At 41.2% G+C, this 23,064-nt stretch overlaps 1 protein-coding gene across 1 annotated transcript in view; it reads left to right on the top strand.

The window, feature by feature from the left end:
* The window catches only part of spata20 (spermatogenesis associated 20), a 58,951-nt gene that overhangs the window by 1,181 nt on the left and 34,706 nt on the right, over nt 1-23,064 (top strand). The window contains exons 2-13 of the mRNA XM_081393440.1: nt 304-441; nt 556-620; nt 698-852; nt 931-1,074; nt 1,945-2,146; nt 2,353-2,483; nt 2,573-2,677; nt 6,677-6,751; nt 7,295-7,507; nt 8,861-9,053; nt 10,055-10,223; nt 16,879-17,087. Coding sequence (XP_081249566.1) covers nt 304-441; nt 556-620; nt 698-852; nt 931-1,074; nt 1,945-2,146; nt 2,353-2,483; nt 2,573-2,677; nt 6,677-6,751; nt 7,295-7,507; nt 8,861-9,053; nt 10,055-10,223; nt 16,879-17,087 — 1,799 coding nt within the window. The remainder of the gene's footprint in view (nt 1-303; nt 442-555; nt 621-697; nt 853-930; nt 1,075-1,944; nt 2,147-2,352; nt 2,484-2,572; nt 2,678-6,676; nt 6,752-7,294; nt 7,508-8,860; nt 9,054-10,054; nt 10,224-16,878; nt 17,088-23,064) is intronic.

The following is a 23,064-nucleotide window of genomic DNA, read 5'->3' as shown; positions in this document are numbered from 1 at the left end:
TCAGGCGGGACAACCTGTCACTCACATGAGATCTTAGCGATCCAATCAATTTCCAGCAGACAAAATCAAGTCCCGCCCTACATTTTTTTCTTGTTCGAGAAGCCATATGTTACTAATGGGAATAAAAGACTATTGCAACTACGATTTTAATGCTGACTTTGTGTAGTATGGATTTCATCTGTCCTTTATTTATTGTATTTTTTATTATTTCCTGACTCCCTGTTTACTAAGGCCATCTAGTCAGTGGTAGCACTCAGTTAGGGCAGTTTCATTTACCACAGTTATATTCTCTCATTGTTTTAGGTCTTCTGGAGTGGTTTTCTTCAGCATGGCATCAGGGAGTGATGGACTCGACAGGTTAAACACCCCAAAATACACAAATCGCCTGAGTAAAGAGAAGTCCTCCTATCTTTTACAACATGCACACAACCCTGTGGACTGGTGAGTGGCTCTGAGATCTTCAGCCTTGCTGTAAAACACATAGTTACATATAAGCTATAGTATTCCTAATATAACTTCCCTTTATGTATTTTTTTCTCCTTTCTTCATTCATAGGTATCCATGGGGGCAAGAAGCCTTTGATAAAGCGAAGAGTGAAGACAAGCCTATTTTTCTTTCAGGTAACAAAATGGTATACTTGAAAACAAATTGGTTGGTTGGTCCATATTTTATTACACAGACTTATTACTGTTTACAGTGGGTTATTCCACCTGTCACTGGTGTCACGTGATGGAGAGGGAATCGTTTGAAGACGAGGAGATTGGAAAAGTCCTCAGTGAGAACTTTGTGTGTATAAAGGTGGACAGAGAGGAGAGGCCTGACGTAGACAAAGTTTACATGACATTTGTGCAGGTTTGGACTTGTAAAATTTATTGTTGTAACTTACAAAGTGTCATGCAGATTGAAATACAATTAATGCTTTCTGCCCAGGCAACAAGTGGTGGTGGTGGCTGGCCAATGAGCGTGTGGCTTACACCAGATCTCAGGCCATTCATAGGTGGCACTTACTTTCCACCCAGAGACAGTGGAAGAAGACCTGGACTGAAAACTGTGCTTTTAAGAATTATAGAACAAGTAAGAACTGAGACGGACATTTCCTTGTTTGAAATTCCCTTTGTTTATGTATTCATCCTTCATTCATGTCATTTTTTAAAAATCTGATTTTATATTATCTGGTCCAGAAGCCACAAGAGGGTGCTAAGGGGTCAGTGTATTAATAATAATAAAAATGATGATGATAATAATAATAGAAAAAGTAAAAATTGACCAAATTGGACATTATTACTATTATTTTATTCTTTTAACAGTGATAGTTTTATGTTTTTCTTTAAGATTATAAGTCTAACAGTAGCTTTAAACCGATTCAATTAATAGGAAGTAAACAGTACGGTAGATAAATATCATGTTTTTTAAATACATTAATACTTATATTCAGAAAGGGTTCATTAAATTGATCAAAAGTCACAGTAAAGACTTTTAAGCTGTTACAAAAAATAATATTTTTATATAAATGCTGTTTTATTGATTTTAATTAATCAAATAATGCATCACGTTTTCTACAAGAATTTTAAGCAGTGAATTGTTTTCAACATTGAAAATAAATGTTTCTTTAGCACCAGTTTAGCATATTAGAATGATTTCTGAAAGATCATGACACTGAAGACTGGAGTAGAATGGCTGCTGAAAATAAGGGATCAGTTACATTTTAAAATATATTTAAATAGAAAACATTTATTTTTACATTGTAATAGTATTCCACAATATTAATGTTTTTTTTACTGTATTTTTTATCTAATAATTGCAGACTTGGTCAGCATAAGAGACTATTTTTTTTCACAGTTTAAATTTACATTTTTTACAATTATATTTACAGTGATTATTCAAATCACATCCCCTTTACTATGGTGCTCTGATGTCTGAGGACCTTCATACTATGTGTTTTAGTGGCAGAGTAACAGAGAAACCCTGGAGTCCAGTGGAGAGAAAGTACTGGAAGCCCTCAGGAAGGGGACAGAAATCTCTGCCAGCCCTGGAGAAACTCTTCCATTCAGTCCAGATGTTGCCAACAGATGTTACCAGCAGCTGGCTCACTCTTATGAGGAAGAATATGGAGGTTTTCGAGAGGCGCCGAAGTTCCCTTCACCAGGTAAACAAATACCGGGATGAACTGAAAGGATTGATCTCCAAAACTCGTACAATATTTACAGTCTGTCACTAATTTGTTATTAGAACAGACTCACAAAGCGAATGAACACAATATCCTGTTGACCACCTGTCTTGTGAGTTAATTACCTGACAAATACGCATCAACATTAATAATGAAAACTGGCCTTGTGCTTTTCTTTTCTGCAGTGAATCTGATGTTCCTGATGTCATTTTGGGCAGTAAATCGTGCCAGCTCTGAGGGAGCAGAAGCGCTGCGAATGGCCCTTCACACTCTCCGAAAGATGGCACTAGGGGGCATTAATGACCATGTGGCACAGGTGACATGCAAAAATTGTGTATTCAGAACCTATGGTGTTAAATATCAATTCTTCGCTTTTACTGAACGCAGTGAAATTGTTTCTTTCAGGGCTTTCACAGATACTCCACAGACTCCTCCTGGCATGTTCCTCACTTTGAAAAGATGTTATATGATCAAGGCCAGCTTGCTGTGGCCTATATCACTGCGTACCAGGTGGGAATATGTCTGTGTGGGGTGTGTTCATGTATTATATATTTAACAGATTTGCTGTTTCTTATCTCTCTCGATAATTGCTTATGTCCAGAAAGCCATAATGAAACATTGTTCTGAACTTCTGTAGACACAATAATCAAGTCAAGTCAAGTCAAGTCATCTTCATTTATATAGCGCTTTTAACAATGTAGATTGTCTCAAAGCAGCTTTACAGAGATAAGCGTATAATTTAAGGTAACAGAGATGGTTTCGGCTTTACAGCAGAGTTAAGTTATTTCCATCTAAAGTTAGTTTTAATTGATTTGGTTCCGTCGCAATGATCATTTGTTATTAAATTAGGGGCCGCTAAGACGACACCATTCTCTCTACACAGACTTTAAACGCGAACCTGTGAGAAACGCTGATGGCAGTCACATGCGCATTTAGAATGGGTTCTATAGTTATGTGCGTTAGAATATACGCAGGTTTGGAATTCCCTACAAGCCAAGCCTAAACAAAATACTTGTCTTTCCTTATAAATTTTGATAAGGAATTTTATTTTATTTGTTGCTTTGGGGTAGGACCGCAAGACGAATTTTCCCGACAACGCCTTATCTGTAGAGTGGTAGTGGGATCCTCCATAGGGAGAGACTAGTTGGCACTTCAGCACTGCGTTGTCATCGGTCCAGGCGAAGGTCCTTCGTCAGATCTGGATACGGCCTGGATCCGGCAGGCTGCGGGAAAACCTTGGGATAAACACAGACACTAAAATTAGCGTAGATGCCATTCTTCTCATGATGTAACGAGTACATCAGGATTTTTGGGAAGTGTTCCCGGTTCCGGCTGACCTAATCTATGCAGCATAACATTAAATTATAGAAGTCTATAATGTATTATGTGAAAGCTAGGTCAAAGAGATGTGTCTTTAATCTGGCTTTGAACTGACAGAGTGTGTCCGCTTCCCGGACAATGGTAGGAAGACTGTTCCAGAGTTTTGGTGCTAAATAGGAAAAGGATCTACCGCCAGCAGTGGATTTTGATATTCTAGGTATAATCAACTGGCCGGAATTTTGAGATCGTAACAGACGTGACGGACTATAATGCGTTAAGAGCTCGCTCAAGTACTGCGGAGCTAAACCATTCAGTGCTTTGTAAGTAATCAGCAATATTTTAAAATTTATGCGATGTTTAATAGGGAGCCAGTGCAGTTTTGACAGAACTGGGCTAATATGGTCATACTTCCTGGTTCTGGTAAGAACTCGAGCTGCTGCGTTTTGGACCAGCTGTAGTTTGTTTATTAAGCGTGCAGGGCAACCACCCAGTAGAGCATTACAATAATCTAGCCTTGAGGTCATGAACGCATGAACTAATTGTTCCGCATTTGTCAATGAGAGCATATGACGTAATTTAGATATATTTTTAAGATGGAAAAATGCAGTTTTACAGATACTAGACACGTGACTTTCAAATGAAAGATTGGTATCAAAGAGCACACCCAGGTTCCTAACCAACGACGAAGACTTAACAGAGCAGCCATCAAGTGTTAGACAGTATTCTAGATTATTACGTGAGGAAGTTTTTTGTCCAATAATTAGAAACTCTGTTTTTTCAGAATTTAGAAGTAGGAAATTACAAGTCATCCAATTTTTTATATCCGCTATGCATTCCGTTAATTTTGTGAATTGATAAGTTTCGTTAGGTTTTGAAGAAATATAGAGCTGAGTATCGTCAGCATAACAGTGAAAGCTAATTCCATGTTTCCTAATGATATCTCCTAATGGTAGCATGTACAGAGTGAACAGCAGCGGTCCTAATACTGAGCCTTGTGGTACGCCATACTTAACCTGTGATCGATGAGACATCTCATCATTTACTGCTACAAACTGATAACGGTCAGATAAGTATGATTTAAACCATGCTAGTGCATTTCCTGTAATGCCAACATAATGTTCTAATCTATTTAAAAGAACGTTGTGGTCGATGGTGTCAAATGCAGCGCTAAGATCGAGTAACACTAATAGAGAGATACAACCACGATCGGATGATAAGAGCAAATCATTTGTGACTCTAACGAGAGCTGTTTCGGTACTATGGTACGGTCTAAATCCGGACTGGAAATCCTCGCAGATATCATTTCTTTCAAGAAAGGAACACAGTTGTGAAGATACTGCCTTTTCTAATATCTTTGACAGAAAAGGTAGATTCGAGATCGGCCTGTAATTGACTAATTCTGAAGGATCAAGTTGCATTTTTTTAACAAGCGGTTTAATCAAAGCCAGCTTAAAGGTTTTTGGTACGTATCCTAGAGACAAAGACGAATTAATGATATTAAGAAGAGGATCTATGACCTCTGGAAGTATTTCTTTCAGTAGCTTAGTCGGTATAGGGTCTAACATACATGTTGTAGATTTAGATGATTTAATGAGTTTAGTAAATTCTTCCTCTCCTATAGCAACGAATGAATCAAATTTTTCCTCAGGGAGACTACAATGCACTGCCTGATGCGATACTGTAGTAGACGGTTGCATAGTTATAATTTTGTCCCTGATATTATCAATCTTATAAGTGAAGAAGTTCATAAAGTCATTACTGCTGTGTTGCTTGGAAAATTCGGTGCTTGAAGCTTTATTTTTCGTTAGTTTAGCCACCGTTTCAAATAAATACCTAGGATTATGTTTATTTTCTTCTAATAGGGTTGAAAAATAAGCAGATCTAGCAGCTTTTAAAGCCTCTCTGTAAGTAATTGAGCTCTCTTTCCATGAAATGCGAAATACCTCTAGTTTTGTTTTCTTCCAGTTGCGCTCCATTTTTCTGGCTGCTCTCTTAAGGGCCCGAGTGTGCTCGTTGTACCACGGCGTTGGACTATTTTCTTTAATCTTCTTTAAGCGCAACGGAGCAACTGTGTCTAAAGTGCTGGAAAAGAGAGAGTTAAACGTTTCTGTTGTAATATCTAGTTCTTCTAAGCTATCTGAGATGCTGAGATGATGAAACTGATTAGGAAGATTATTAATAAAGCAATCTTTAGTAGCAGAAGTGATAGGTCTCACATATTTGAAACACGGAGTCGGCTTTGCAGCCTTGGCTAAATGCAAATAACACGAGACTAGATAATGATCTGAGATGTCATCGCTCTGCTGCAGAATTTCAACGGCATCCACATCTATTCCATGTGATAATATTAGATCTAGAGTATGATTACGACGATGAGTAGGTCCTGACACGTGTTGTCTAACTCCAATTGAATTTACAATGTCTTTAAATGCCAATCCCAATGCATCTTTTTCATTATCGATGTGTATATTAAAATCACCAACAATTAGTACTTTATCTGCAGTCAATATTAATTCTGATAGAAAGTCCGCAAATTCTTTGATAAAGTCTGTATGGTGCCCTGGTGGCCTGTATACAGTAGCCAGCACAAATCTCAAACGTGATTTATCGTTTACACTATATATTTTTACATTAAGCACCAATGCTTCAAAAGAATTATATTTAAAACTTGATTTCTTAGTGGTTTTGAAACTATTACTATAGATTACAGCAACACCACCCCCTTTGCGTTTCAGACGAGGCTCATGTTTATAACAGTAATCTTGCGGGGTTGATTCATTTAAAGTAATGTAATCGTTTGGTTTTAGCCAGGTTTCTGTCAAACACAGCACATCTAGGTTATTATCTGAAATCATATCATTAACAATGAGTGCTTTTGAAGTAAGCGATCGAATATTCAGCAACCCAAGCTTTAGCATTTGCTCATCTGTATTATAGCTGTTTTTTATTTGTTGAACATCAATTAAATTTTTAACCTTAGTTGGGTTTAAACGTTTTTTGGATTTCCAAATTCGGGGAACAGACACAGTCTCTATATGATGATAATGACTTATTGGTGTTATGTATCGCTTATTCTGTGGTTCTATATCAAAAGCCTAAGTTAAGATGATTTTAAGAGTTGTATAAGGAACCAAAGATATATCTGGCATTGGCTGGGTGTGGTGTTATTGTCCCTGTTAATCTCTACAGGTATCTGGGGAACGCCTATTTGCAGATGTGGCTCGCGACGTGTTGCTTTACGTCTCCAGAGACCTCAGTGACAAGGTGAGTCTCCTTCTCCCTCATTAGATCCCTCATTTGGCATCAGTCATGCTGAATCAGCACCGACCCACAAAAGCACTGAAAAATCACCCAGGTCGATACCCTTTTTGAGGTCATTCCTCCTCCATTTTCTAGCAGCCAGCCATCTTGTGACTATGAATGGTTTGACGACACACACAATTAAAACCCCCTCAAATTTTTAATTAGGTACCAACAAAAGCATACCGTGAACCTCATTTTGTTTGGTTGTGAGAGTTACATTAGAGGTTAATGTTTCCCTTTGACCCAAAATATACACATTTGTAAAAAAAACATTCTCTCTGTACTGTAAATCATCCCATTGTTATTATACTTTCAACAAGTCCACTGTATGCTGAACTTATGTACATAACATATTTGAAATGTATTAACTAGAGAACTTGTGACCAAGAAATAACGATTCTCTCAAGAGACCACAACATAACTTTGAAAACAGCCTACAAGTGGCAAAAAATAAAATGAAAAAATAAAACAAATTTGATTTGAGAATTGTGCTGCCCTCTGCAGTCTGGCGGCTTCTATAGCGCTGAGGATGCAGATTCCTTTCCTACTGCGGAATCCACTGAGAAGAGAGAGGGAGCGTTTTGTGTGTGGACAGCAGGAGAGATCAGAGAGCTGCTTCCTGACATCGTGGAAGGCGCCACAGGAGGCGCAACACAGGCGGATATCTTCATGCATCATTACGGTGTGAAAGAGCAAGGCAACGTGGACCCTGCTCAGGTTTGGGAATTTTGAGGTTTTTGATGAGAGACAGAAGCTTTCTAACCATGTTACACTGATTCTTGACTACAACACTGAAGCAAATAAAAGTTTATGTATAGACAAATTATTTTGGATTATGATGATTATACGCAACCTCCTGTTTTTTTCCATTTCCTTACAAAATGTTTGTTTTCCCTTGCTGTAATTCAAAAATATATACACAAAAATATGGTAAACTAACTAATAATTTTAATGATTGCTTGCAAATTTAGCATTCAACTACTTGAATAGTTATTGAAAAACTATTACAAAAGAAAAGTCTTGCAAATATCTTTAATAACACTTTGTCGGTTGAACAACTGGTCAACAATAATAATGTTTCGTGGGCCATATTACAAATCTTGCTTTATTTCTGATTTGCAGTTCAGTTAGTGAATCAGATTCTTCAGAAACTGCTCTGGCTGATTCAGTGAGTTTGTGCAATGATTCAGTGAGTGAATTATTTGTTAGACTGTAGTTGTGTCCGAAATCGCATACTGTCTGGTAGGTTGCTACTACATTTAGTTTGAAAATGTAAGCTTATTTCACAACTGTTAATAAAAGTATAGTATGAATTTGTGTAGAATGAATTAGGGCTGTCAAAAGATTAATCGCGATTAATCACATCCAAAATAAAAGTTTGTGTTTAAATAATATATGTGTGTGTACTGTGTATAATTAAATTTGTATATATAAATACACAGACATGCTTGTTTATATTTTAGAAAAATGTGTAATTTATATATAAAAAATTTATATTTATATATAATATAAATTATATATAACTATATACAGTATATGTATTCAAATATTTCTTAAATACATACATGCATGTGTGTGTATTTATATGTACAAAATAATTATACAGAGTACACACACATATATTATGTAAACACAAACTTTTATTTTGGACGCGATTAATCGCGATTAATCTTTAGACAGCCCTAGAATGAATACAATGTGTACGTACTACATCCGCCATGTGACGTAACCAACCAACATCAGTTCACTGACATTCATAAGGTCATGAAGGTCCGACGACAGGTGGTTTTGAAGAAATAAACAGTAAATAAGATACAATAGGTAATTTGTGCAAATAATATACTAGTTATCTTCCAATTGAAAGCAGGAGGGCAATTATTTCTATTTTTAAAACCAATGGCATGACATATTTTCCATTAAATCTCAAGAATCAGTGGTTAGCATTTAATGTTTGTGACACCTAATTTGTGAACAAAGCAGATTTTATGATGGATATTCACTTTTAATATTTTTTTATTATGTGCATTTACTGATTTGTTTCTGATTCTTGTGTTCTTGGTGTTTTTGCAGGACCCCCATGGAGAGCTGCAGGGTCAAAATGTGCTGATCGTGCGTTACTCAGTGGAGCTCACCGCTGCTCACTTTGGCATCAGCGTGGACAGACTGTCCGAGCTGCTGTCCGATGCCAGGGCCAAGCTGGCCGAGGTACGGAGAGCCCGCCCACCTCCTCACCTGGACACCAAAATGCTAGCTTCCTGGAATGGTAAGTTTCCTGGATTCTGATTGGAAGAATGTATAAGTGTCATCCATTAATATACTGCTTGAAATCCCAAAACACGAAACAGGGAAAAGAATCAATGAAAGGCATGTAGAAAATTTGCAATGCTTGCATCCCCTGAAGCTATGTGCACCCCCTTCCTATTCTTACAATTTTATTGATTTCACTTTGCGAACAAGGTCCAGTGTTCGACAAGCTCCGTAAATTAAGGTTTGCCTTAATAGCAACACTATAATGTTAGAGTTCCTTCATGGGGTGCTTAGATGTGGTGCCAGGCCTTTAAAAGCCCATGGAGGGGACCTCTGGGTTGTGGTCTTTGCCCTCGTTGTCTTTAATGAAAGGATATCAAAGCCTTCACAGGGTGCCAAGGCCCCTTTGGAGCTTTAGCTGACAAAAGTGCTCAAAGAATAGTGACTAATGAGCTGATATCTTAATTAAAGAAAGCCTGAGACATTGTTTAATGAAAGCGTTCCTTCCAGAGCTACGCTCCATTACATTCTTAATGCATACAGACTGGATATTGCTACCTGCAGAGTAACCCTTGGCATTAATCAAACCTGATAGGCCCACTTGCATAGCCGTGAGACATGTCTGGGATACAGTCACACAGAGCTCTGACAGGACTATTGTTAGTGATCCTCGTCCCTCTGAACACATTGTACTTTAGATCTTATAGACTCAGTGTCTCCTTTCAAAGTTCCTCTGTCTTGGTTGGCACCTATGTCACCTTTATCAAAGGTTTTTAGCTCTTGTTGCCGTTGGTTGAGAGTTTCTGTGGGGCAGAACTCTTCCTGAATAATAATCTAATATTTTGCAACAACTCGGAAGGAAAGTGGACAAGTGATTTGAAACTGTCATGTGGTCAATTAACATGTAAATGCTTCATAACAGTATTGTTTACTGAAGTACTTTTGCTGAAGGACAAAATGTAATATGGTCAGGTTATCCAAAGTTTGTAATCTGTCCGATCCCATTTCTTTGGTCAGGGCTGATGTTGTCCGGGTTTGCTCGTGTCGGAGCCGTGCTTGGTGACAAGGCTCTGCTAGAAAGGGCTGAGCGAGCAGCTTATTTTCTCCAAAAATACCTGTGGGACGAAGAGGACCAAAGGATTCTCCGTTCCTGTTACCGTGGAAATAACATGGAGGTGGAGCAAGTGTAAGTAACATTTCTGGCTGTCAAAAAATAAGATGCATTCAGCCTGCCATAGCACTGAGGTTGAGTTGTAGATTGTGAACTGTTTGTTTACTAGCCTACATCTAATATATTTTAATTACGAGTCTATTTAAAATGGGAATTTAAAAGGATATTTATTCAGGCTTGTCATTGGAAAATATACAGTAGAAAGGATACTTGTTTTTACATATTATGATCAGGGTTGTTATTGTTAACTAAAACTATAAAAAAAATAGTTTTTGTGAAATGAAATAAAGCTGAAAAAAAAATCTAAATATTAGATATAACATTAGAAACGTAAACTTAAAAATGTTGCCTTTGTAACTAACTGAAATAAAATAAGTTCTAAAACGACCTAAAACTAAAATAAAAATAAACCTAAATAAATAGAAACATTAAAAAAGCAAAATTACAAAATTATAAAAAAAATAAAAATAAAAGCTGATTCAAAATAATAAATTCTCTTACGGTATATTCATAATACTAAAATTATAACACTGATTTTGATGAGTTTGTATGTGTCTTTACCGTGGGCCAAGAAAACTAGCACACATTCTGTCTTGCTTCCAAGTCTTAATTGCCTTGGCACATATCCTGCAAATGTAGAAATGACCCAGAATCAGCACAATACGAAGCTTTTCACGTATGAAATCACCCACAGATACACACACACACACACACACATTCACTGGCCTCATTCTTGGGGTAACCTCTCATTTGTACCTCTCATTACCAAACTGTGTCAGCACATCAGTCATCCCACAATGCTGAGTGCGCTTCTCAAGCCACGTTAACCCACACACCATTTATCACTGATCTAAACTGGATTTATTTTCACCTTCATTTTGAACCTTTTTGTTGAGTGTTCATCAATGGGATAATGGAAAAAATAGCTTAATTGTGCACTTTGCATAATGCTTAATCAGGAACACTCTCTCTGTAATCACCTAATTAGCTTTACTTAAGTTAGCATAGGATGTGGTGTTTCCTCTCTTGCAGCTCTGCTCAGATCTGTTTGTATAAGTGAGATGTAAAAATCTGCATCGGGTTGTTTTTAATCACCTTCAGAGGATTTCCCTCAGCACCAAGAATAATTTATCAGGAGTCCCAGCCAGAAGATGATTTACTGGGGAATTACTTGTGTTTCTGGCCACCTGATTTCATCTTGAAGAGGAACTACTCTCTTGCTTTGTTCTTCACTTTGAATATTCTACATCCACCGCTAAAGGAATAGTTCTCAGAAAATGAAAATGTCATTGTTTATTCACCCTCATGCCGTTCAAGATACTATTAAAAATTCTGAAAACTACTGGTCACACTTTTCCATGCAGTTAAAGTGAATGGGGGCTGAAGCTTTCAAGCATCAAAAAAGGACACAAAAACATCCTAACTGTATTAAAATAGGTCCATGCAACTCGTTTGATGTATTCCAAGTCTTCTGAAATTATATGATAGATTCGTGTGTGTCAGAGTTTATTTTTATTACTCCCTGTGTAGTTGATTTATGTTAAAGTGTAGTTGAAAGTGTAGTTGATTTTGTTGATTTTCTTCTGCGTATTTTCCTGGTGTACTGAAATACTTCATTTGGATTCGTAAGTGTTCATCTATACTGTACGTAACAGTGTGAGAAGTAGTCTGAAATTTACATTATTCACTGATAATCTTCCCCTCCAGTGAGCTGTTGAGACAGTGAGTAAACTCTTGAACCAAATCAGTTTACTTTGTGAATGAATCATTCAGACAACTTTGGTGAACCAAATAGACCAATTCAACTCAAAAGAAGGATTCATTCACAAATCAGACATATTTCATGACATCCACCCTAATGCTCCTTGTCGAAGATTTTCAGTGAATAACGGCTTAAAATCCACTCTGCTTCTCATACAAAGTTATCATATGACTTGGAATATAGTGTGTGATTCACATGGACCACTTTTATTATACTTTTATTGTGCTTTTTGGAGCTTGATAGCTTTATACTCTGTTCATTGTAATTGCTTGGAAAAGAGCATGGAAAACAGCCTCACCTTTTCTCTTCTGCGGAAGAAAGAAAGTCATGTGGGTTTGGAACAACATGAAGGTGAGTAAATGATGACAGAATGTTCATTTTGGAGTAAACTAATCCTTTAAAGAGCCCTGTGCCATGCAGTGAAAACATTTAGAGACAATCTGGCTTCAATGCTTGATAAGAATGAGACAGGTTCCCTGACTGTTGTAGTTCTCAAATGGAATTAAGGGCCTTTTATTGTAATAGAAGAAATATGCTAGTATTTGGGCCAGGTAAAAATGTAGTGCCAGGTGAATTATTCATGAACCATCCAGTGGCTGTGCTGTTATTCCAAGGAATGTGGCAAACGGTCCAAATCTTGTTCAGCTGTATAAAAATCATACTTCATTGTGAGTAGATCTATCAGTTTGGAACAAGAAGCACCTCTGGCTCCTGAGATAGGTAGAGGTTAGGCTTTTTTTATGACTTCGGTCTCCTGACAGGTTTGTGTGGAAGTTATGATGTGGCTTTGCTGCACTTTGAAGAGACTGTATCACCTGGTGAGAATACAGAGAATGAACAAGGAGGGAATGGAAAAATCCAGGGAGAGCTGTTCATTAAAAATTGACTGGCAGGCTGATTTGTTTTGTTGTCTCACTGGGAAGAAAAAAAAAACTGAAACAGATGAGTCATATTTTTCTTTGAGCCCATAAACCCTGCTGTGGGTCGAGAATACCTTAGTAGAAACTTACTTCATAGTTCAATAAAGGGCTAGTTAGCATGTTTCAGTTAGCCCCTGCTGGGGGCTAGCAGATCCTTTTAGTCTTGCAAGTTGCGAGGTGGGTGCTTTTACTATTTGGCCCTTGTCAAAGTCACAAAGTGTGTGTATATATTTGTTTAGTACCTAGTCACCTGGTTCTTCTCCAAAATCACCTGGCACTTATTGTACATGACATTTGAATAGTGCATTATATCTGACAGCTTGAGGCAATGACATGGAAGGGGTCAGATGTTGAGTGCGATCTTCTCACTGGCACCTCATGACATTTTTCATCCCCTGGAAGGCCAGTTGTTTAAACTAAGAACCGTGGAGGTTAAGTTCCCAGCGTTAGACCCGCCTCGTCCATCCTGCTGCCGACACTGTGATATCTTCAGACCTGTCACTATCTGTTTCCTTGCACTCAGCTGGCTACAGTGGCACCTCTGTTCAAGGGTCTAAGGACAAGGGTTGATGTGATCTGAATCAAATTTATTTTAAACTTCAAAGACTTTTGCAATCTTTTTGGGTGACACCAACTCAAAAGGAATTTCGAATGGATTTTATAACTCAAAGGTCCTGCTAAATGTCTTTGTATGCATGTCACTCAATTCACAGAGCTTTTGCATCTTAAAGGGGACCTATTATGCCCCCTTTTACAAGACGTAAAATAAGTCTCTGATTAGTGTGTATGTGAAGATTTAGCTCAAAATACCCCACATATAATTTTTAATAGCATGTTAGAATTTGCACCAATGAGCCAAAAATTTCCCTTTAAATGCAAATGAGCTGATGCTCCCGGCCACCTTTCAAAAAGAAGTCGGAACTTCAATTCTCATGCTCTGGCATACCGGCAACAACAAAACAGGATAGTCTCACGCACTGAAAATGTCAGAAACTGTCAGTAGTGGTGTTTAGCCTTATATGTCTAGTCATCTAACTGTACTGTGCATAAAAAAATGCACGTTTATGAATTACGCAGATGGTGAGCATGGCAGGATAATGGTCTCTCAGTGCCTTCACGTGCTATCAGAAATTTCATAATTCCCACTTCTGAAGTCGTGATTAGTGATTACTAGCTCGTCGCATTCATGGGCATCTCTTTAGGAAACTCGTATTTACGATAATTCTGATAGCACGTGAGGGCAGCATCAGTGAAAACAGGCAGATACAATGGTAGCTTTAGCAACATTAGCAGCTTTAGCAACATTAGCTGTTCATAGTGCCAACAAGCTCTTTCAGAAAGGTAATTTGGAAGGACTTACAAAATGTGACGTGTGATATTTACTTTGTCTGGATGTGATGTTTGTGCACAAAGCGTTGGAATTGACCCATCTTTTAGAACAGGGATGGGCAACTTCAGTCCTGGAGGGCCACTGTCCTACAGAGTTTAGCTCCAACCCTGAAAAAATCACCTGCCTGTAACTTTCTAGTAATTCTGAGGACCTTGATTAGCTTGTTCAGGTGTGTTTGATTAGGGTTGGAGCTAAACTCTGAAGGACATTGGCCCTCAAGGACCGAAGTTGCCCATCCCTGTTTTAGAATTAACCTTTTTGAAAACCTAGCATTGAAAAGAACCTTGTTTGTGTAACAATTCTCTTCAGGACTATCCTTCGAAAATGAAATTTAACCACATTGTCCTCAGTGACTGATGGCGGGAGTCTATGGAGACTCTTATGTGCATTGGTACATCCCAAAACACAACACTTGTAATGCCTCTTTGGCACAGACATTGTACAACTCCAGCTGCTACAGCGAGGATATAGAAATGGCGGACTCTGTGCTTCTCTTTGATTTATGGGAATTATGAAAAAATTAGTGAGTGGATTTTGGTAAGGCATGTCATACCCACTGACTGTTTTACCATCTGGATCTCACCCTCTTCTGTCACGCTCAATGATTAAAGATATAGATCACAGAAAAATTTAAATTAAATAATAATTTTCTCGCCTTCATGTAGTTCCAAACCTGTTTATTAAGCAAACTTCTGTTTTTCCATACAATACAAGTGTAACTTTTACTTCCATTGTAAGAAAATGTCATTTTTCTGGGTGAACTGTCCTTTTAATAATAGAAGTGAAGCAGCTAAATGACTGCTTCTGACATTTCCCTCCGATTTCATGTCATGGATTGCAATAGCCAGTTCTGGCAGCAAATCAACGTGAAGCACTCTGAAATAAGAACAGGAGTACCATGTGGACTTAAGCAATTGTAATAGACTGAAATAGGATAAAATTCATGCAGTAACATTAACCTGTAAGTGTTTGTGATGTGTATTTTTCCCACCAGGGCTGTAATGCATTCATTCAGTGCTTCAGTGAGGAAAAAGATTCACTTTCAGTAAACAGATACTTTACTGCCTCTGCTTTTTTGTTTTATTTAGACAAGTAAGTTTAGGAGAACTTCGAAAAAAGTCCAACAGTCCAATAAACAGCCCAGTGATAGAACCGAGTCCCGCCCTCATTTTTTTTCAATAATCCATTTCACTCAAATGTACATCACAATACAGAAAAAAAGATATGTCGCTACTTACGTTACATCGTGAGGTGTGTCATTTCAGCGCCACTACTTGCATCAAATGGAATTGCAGACTGTTTGTTTTAACAACATTAGTGCAGTGCTGTGAGTTTGAGGTGAGACTGTTTGTTTGTCTTCCAATGGAAGAATGGAGGGAGGTTTTTTTTGTTGCAATTCCGCATGGTGCCACTAGTTGAACAGAAATTACACGCTTCACTAATATATCAATGTATATTACACACACATTGTCACATTTGTATAACCATAAAACTTATTACTGTTTTAGCAACTTAGTGTGGTATGATAGTATTGCTTTATAAAGGTTATATCCATGTTTATTATATTTAATTATTATTAAAATTAAATCTAAAATCCAAAAATCAAATACTTAAAAATAAACATAAACTGAATTATAAAATATAAAAACGTATTTTTTTACTTCAGCTAGTTGCCATGGCAACATTTATCATTTTGATTTAGTTCAAATAAACTAAAATTGAAAAATAAATACTGAAATAAAAAAATTAAATAAAAACTATATACCGGTAGGCATTTAAAAAAATACTACTTTAAATGACAAAAACACTCAACAAAATGACTAAAACTTTAAAATTAAAATGAGAAATTAAAAATAAAATAAAAACTAATTAAAAATTTGAATAAAAACAGTACCTCAATCATACCAAAATAACACTTCTTATATCCACCTTATTTTTTACGTGCGAGTGAGTGTGGCCATTTTTCTGTCGAATGTGAAAGGCTTCCTGTGAAATCTGCTTCCAGCTATTGTAGCTGTTCAAAAACAGTCCGCTATACTGCTTGAAATTGCAAACTGCTACTTCTTACCATCCATCCATTCTCCAAACTGCTTATGTTTTGTAGGGTAATGTGGCATTATCATATTATTTTAATTTATTATGATCATAAACACACTGGTTTGTAGCGCAAGTAGTTTGACCGTTTTCTGCACTTTGTTATTCTCCTAGTCATTAACCCAAGCAGCTAATGAATCGGAAGTCTCGCACATTCACAAGAAATAGCAAATAAGGTGTATATGAGGTATCCGTAGAGTTTACAATTTTCGCATTCCTGCTGTAAACTCTCATGATCTCTTGTCTCTGTGGCTTCCATTGGTACGTTCATCACTGTAAATGCGTTTTCCAGTCTTTTGGAGTTCAAATTATTTCTGTGGTAAATTGGCAGCATGCCAGAGTTGCAGTCAATAGAGCTTATGTTATGTCGATCAACCCAGCGCAAGTTAACCTGACATTATTACACAGGTCAACCCGACATTAACAAAAAAATGTATTTGTATTTGTAAAAGAACAAAAGATCTTGACCTTCCCTACTAATGTTCTCTATAATGTTCTCTCCAGTGCATCTCCCATTTCAGGCTTCCTGGATGACTACGCGTTTGTGGTTTGTGGGTTGCTGGACCTGTTTGAGGCCACGCAAAGGGTCCGCTGGCTGCAGTGGGCCGAAGAACTCCAGCTGAGGCAGGATCAGCTCTTCTGGGATTCCCAGGGCAGCGGCTACTTCTGCAGCGACCCCTCAGATCCGACACTGCTGTTGGCTCTCAAACAAGGTGAGAAGTGACATCATGACGGTACCCTACACATAGAGCCTTTGGACTCCTAGGCTTTTTGTTCTGGGAATGTGTGGGTGGTTATGAGTCATGGAAAGGATGATGAAGATCTGAAGCTGTCAGTCTGCATTCTGAATCACTCCACCACTGAGCTGTGCTGTCACCGCTGATAGCACCACCACACTGCGCTCTTACGGACCCTCGCCTGGGTAACTCTGTTTCAGTCAGACGTACCCTGCTGAAACCGCCCGATTCTCTCCTTACGTAACCTCGTCACTGTCTTTCATTATGCTGTAATGTCCCCCTCTCTTTTCAATCTCACCCAAACACACTGTCTTTTTCTCGCCATTTCTTTTCCACTCCACCTTCTGATGAATTTTAATATCTCCTCCTCCACCCTTCTCCATGTTTCTGGGTAGAACTTGACCAATATAGAGGACTGATCCAGTACATCAAAGCCTGCTTTGTGAAAGCAGTTGATGTTTCCTTGAAGACACATCCCTTTTATTTCACGCCGTGCACCATTCATCACATTTCTATGGAAGTGGTATGAGAGAGTGATTTTTCATTCTTTTTTTGTCTCCCATGACAAGCCAAATAAAGAAAAAGATCCACACACATACTTTCGAAGTGTATAAGTGCTGGGGCTTAATGTCCCGAATGGCTTGGCTCCATATTTTCTCCCCAGGAATTGGAAGTATGAGCTGATGTGAGCGAATAGTCACACCAGCGCGCCTGGGTTGTGACTGATGGCACTGTGAAAATGGCACTGACACCAATGAGATATGGATAAGGGCAGAGAAAGCTAACTGTTATGTTTTTGTTGTTGCTTCTGATAAATTGAAATGGACATAAGGCAGATTTTTCATCTTTTCTGAGTGACTGGGCCATTATATAGTAAAGCCAAGCGTGCAGAGTTGGCTCCATTAGGAGCCTTGCAGTGCCGTCACGTGTCAAATCCGAGTCCCTTCACCTCTCTCTGTCGGTGGAAGACGGATTGCCTCCCAAAGCATCTGCCACTCTACATTTTACGCCTTGCTCAAACTAGACAAAACCAAAACAGGTCTCAAAGAAACCACAGGCAGTGTAGCCACTAGTTTTTTTTATTATTATTTTTTATTAAATAAAGCTATTCGGTTTCTTTATTTTGGGCTCGAGTCTTTCATTTTGGGCTCGAGTCTTTCAAAGTTTTTTGTTGCTGTGATACACTTTAGTATTTAATGGAAAACGCCTCGGTTACGACTGTAACCTCGGTTCCCTGAAGAGGGAACGAGCGTTGCGTCGAGAATGACGCTATGGGGAACGCTTTGCGTGATGACGTCTTGAAGCACATGTAAAATCAGTCCAATGGTGTGGCGGAACGTCAGAGGCGGGTGACGTCACGTACCAGGAAGCTATAAAAGCCGTCCCGAAACAGAAAACGAAAGCTTCGTAAAAGTCTGAAGTCGAGCTGACAGGCATGAAGGAGATATGGCAAGGCGACGCAACGCTCGTTCCCTCTTCAGGGAACCGAGGTTACAGTCGTAACCGAGGCGTTCCCTTTCAAGGGAACTCCCGTTGCGTCGAGAATGACGCTATGGGGAACGTCTATACCAACGCCTCCATAGCTACGAATGTCTGTCCTGTGTGTAATCTGGAGAGCAGCACTAGGAAGACAAAACATGAGACCCTGGAGCAGAGTCTAGATCCAGAGAGTAAAACCTGACGAAAGTGTGCGGTGAGGACCAGCCTGCCGCATCACAGACGTCCTGTAAAGAAACTCCTGAAATAAGGGCCTTAGAGGCCGCCATACTCCTCGTCGAGTGCGACCGGACAGCCAAAGGAGAAGGCTGCCCAGCCGCCTCATAAGCAAGTGAGATAGCCTCGACCACCCACTTGCTCATCCTTTGCTTAGACACTGGACCTCCTTTGTTAGGGGACCCAAAGCACACAAATAATTGATCACTTTTTCGCCACAGGGCAGCTCTGTGGACATATGCGTCTAACGCCCGCACAGGGCAAAGCAAATTATTTGCCTCCTGGTCCGCATTTTGAAAGGGAGGAGGACAGAAGGCCTGCAGAACAATAGGTCTGACCACATTAGTGGGGACCTTGGGGATATAGCCCGGTCTTGGATGAAGAAATGCTTTGATCATACCCGGAGCAAACTCCAAGCATGACGGAGCAACCGACAACGCTTGGAGATCCCCTATTCTCTTGAGAGAGGAAATAGCAAGAAGGAAAAGAGCTTTCAGCGTTAAAAACTTCTCAGGAACCTCCTCAATTGGCTCAAAGGGGGCCAGGGACAAGCCTTGTAACGCAATGGACAAATCCCATGGTGGCACCCTAGAGCGAACTGCAGGCCTCAGCCTCCAAGTGCCACGAAGGAAACGAGATATCAAAGGGTCTTTCCCCACAGACATTCCACCCAAAGGAATGTGGTAAGCACCTATGGCCGCCACATAAACCTTTAAAGTGGACGGGGTTAGACCTGCTGTGAACCGGTCCTGCAGGAACTCCAGCACTGTACCAATTGGGCAGTTAACTGGGTCCAACCGACGGTCACTACACCAAGAAGTGAAGACTCTCCACTTCAGGGCATAAAGTTTCCTCGTGGAGGGAGCTCTGGACTGTAGAATGGTCTCAACAACCTCAGTTGAGAGACCTGACTCTATGAGCTGGGCCCCCTCAGAGGCCAAGCCCACAGGTTCCACAGTTCTGGGCGGGGGTGAAATATTGAGCCCCCTGCCTGGGACAGAAGGTCTCTCCTGACGGGTAACTCCAGAGGATGCCCGTCGAGGAGGGAGACCAGATCGGGAAACCATACTCTGCCCGGCCAACGCGGGGCTATAAGAAGTAGGCAAACCCGGTCCCTGCGAACTCTCTCCAGAACTCCCGGGAGCAGAGCAACTGGGGGAAAGGCGTACAGACGTAGCCTCGGCCACGTCTGAACCATAGCATCCAGTCCCAGAGGAGCTGGATGCGTGAGGGAGAACCAAAGTGGACAGTGAGACGTCTCTCGAGACGCAAACAGATCCACTTGTGCTTGGCCGAACTCCCTCCATATAAGCTCCACCACCTCGGGGTGGAGCCTCCATTCCCCGGGCCTCGGCCCCTGCCTCGACAGAGTGTCTGCTCCTATATTCTGGACCCCGGGGATGTAAGCTGCCCTGAGTGACAGTAACTTCCCCTGGGACCACAAGAGGATATGGCGTGCCAAGTTGGATAACGGGCGCGAGCGCAAACCCCCTTGGTGGTTGATATAGGCGACTACCGACGTGTTGTCCGTATGTACTAGCACATGGTGTCCCCTGAGATCTGTGATAAAGCTCCTCAGAGCCCGGAAGACAGCTAACATCTCTAGGCGATTGATATGCCAGGAACGATGATGGTCTTCCCACAGACCTTGAGCTGAGCGACCTTCCAGGATCGCTCCCCAACCCGTGAGGGAAGCATCCGTCGTTAGCAGTTTGCGACGACAAGGAGCTCCCAACACTGGGCCCTGGGACAGGAACCAAGGTTTCTTCCACATAACCAGGGCACGTAAGCATCGCCGCGTGACCCTGATTGTGCGAAATGGGTTGCCCCTTGGGGAAAACCCCCTGGTCCTGAGCCACCACTGCAGGGGCCTCATGTGTAGCAGTCCAAAAGGTATCACGTTGGAAGCTGCTGCCATGAGACCCAACAGTCTCTGGAACTGTTTGACAGTGAGTAGCTGGCCTAGCTTTACACTTTTCACAGCTGCAAGGATGGACTCTATACGTGGCGGTGACAGGCGCGCCTGCATCGACACTGAATCCCAAACTACGCCTAAAAAAGTGGTCCTCTGGAGTGGAGAAAGCACACTCTTCTTGGCGTTCAGCCGTAACCCCAACTCTTTCATGTGGGCGAGAACAACATCTCGATGTTGAACCGGCAACTGATGCGACTGAGCTAAAATCAACCAATCGTCGATGTAGTTCATGATGCGAATACCCTGGAGGCGCAGCGGCGCCAGAGCTGCATCCATGCATTTGGTAAAAGTGCGGGGTGATAAAGCTAGGCCGAATGGAAGAACACGATATTGGTATGCTTTGCCCCCGAAAGCAAACCTCAGGAACTTCCAATGACACGGACGGATGGAAATATGGAAATATGCGTCCTTGAGGTCTATCGTGACAAACCAGTCCTCGGACCTGATCTGTGGCACGATCTGTCTCAATGTTAACATTTTGAACTTGAGCTGCATGACTGACTCGTTCAGAACTCGAAGATCTAAAATGGGACGCAATCCCCCGTCCTTCTTCGGAACTATGAAATACCGGCTGTAAAACCCGGTTTCCCTGTTGGAGGGAGGTACATATTCTATGGCCCCTTTCTCTAACAGAGTGTTTACTTCCTGTTCCATAACCAGAACCTGCTCGGGGCCCACCACTGTGGGCAGGACCCCCATAAACCGAGGTGGGCGTTGCTTGAATTGTATCTGATACCCTTTTTCTACGGTCTGCAGGACCCAACGAGAAACATTTGGCAGTAGCTTCCACGCTGTCAAAGATTCTACTAGAGGTACCAGCCTCTCGAGACTGGTTTCTGGATTTTGTTGTTGTTGAGCAGTCAATTCGACGCCCTGTAACGGCGCACCGGCAGGGAGCGACCGAACAGACTGCTCTAACACCCTCCTCGGAGGGGGCGGGCATCCCGAGGCCACTACGTTTCCGGGTGGTCCTTGAGATATGTGCTCGCCGGAGACCGCTGCGCCCTGTAACACCTGAGGCGGCAGGGTTGGCAGAACGGTCCCCTGAGGGTACCGAAGAGAGACGGGCACCGTAAAAAGAGGTGTTAACCGCTCTGCTTCGGGGGGGACTACCCTCATATGTCCTGAGCCCTCGGACATCAGGATTTCTTCCCAGCAGCCTTCTTGGTGGTAATAACGGTCCGCAGATCCGCTCTACCCCTCGAAGACTGCTGGGTTTGAGCGCGCCCTCCGTGTCCCCGAGATTTTTGTGGGGGAGCACGGGAGGACACACTCTGTTTCTGAGTGGCACGATGATCAGCGCTCTTTTTAGAGGAGTGAGGCTGCTCCCGCTCAGCAGCCTCATAGAAAGAACGGCGGGGAAGAAGTTTTTGGAGAGCAGCTGCTTGCTTAGCGGCTTCTTGTGATTTTGCTACCGCAACGTTAACTGCATCGCCAAACAAACCAACAGTGGAGACCGGAGCATCTAAGAGGACATGCTTTTCTTTATCCTTGATATCACTTAGATTGAGCCACAGATGCCTCTCAGTGGCCACCAGGGCTGCCATAGACCGCCCGATAGATTTAGCGGTCTCCTTGGTGGCCCTGAGATACAGATCGGTGGCTCTGCGTAGTTCGGCCACCGTGTCAGGACCAATCCCCCCGCCCTCCTCTAAATCCCCCAATAATTCAGCCTGATATGCTTGCATGATTGACATCATATGCAGACACGCTGCGGCTTGACCAGCGGCTGCATATGATTTATGAACCAGGGAAGATGTTACTTTAACTGGCTTAGAGGGGAGTGTAGGAGCCTTCAGGGAAGATGCCGTTGCTGGAGAGAGATAGCCCGCAAGCGTCTCTTCCACCTTCGGCATCTCCCCATAACCATACTCTTTATATTTATATATTGAGGAGTAGTGTGATGTTTGTGGTGTATAAACTCTGTAAGACACTGGTTTCCCCCACGATCTCGACACCTCGGTGTGGAGATCGGGGAAAAACGGCAGGCTCCTGCGCTGGGGCTGCGCACGAGATGGCAGGAAGCGTTCGTCGAGCTTACTTTTCGAACGAACGTCCTGCCTATCCTCTGGCCACTCAATTGAAAGTCTGTCAACAGCTCTAGTAATAACATCAAGCAATTCTTCAAACGCATTAGACTGAGGTGGCGAATCCTCAGACTCAGCATCAATACTCACAACATCCAACTCCTCAGAGCTGGAAAGTTGCAGTACTGGTGCCTCCATCGGGGGGGAAGAAACCGCCGCGCGTGCTTCCACACCCTGA

Source organism: Scardinius erythrophthalmus (assembly GCF_964197995.2).
Source record: "Scardinius erythrophthalmus genome assembly, chromosome: 18".
Lineage (NCBI taxonomy): Eukaryota > Metazoa > Chordata > Actinopteri > Cypriniformes > Leuciscidae > Scardinius > Scardinius erythrophthalmus.
This window is presented reverse-complemented; position numbering and strand designations above follow the sequence as displayed.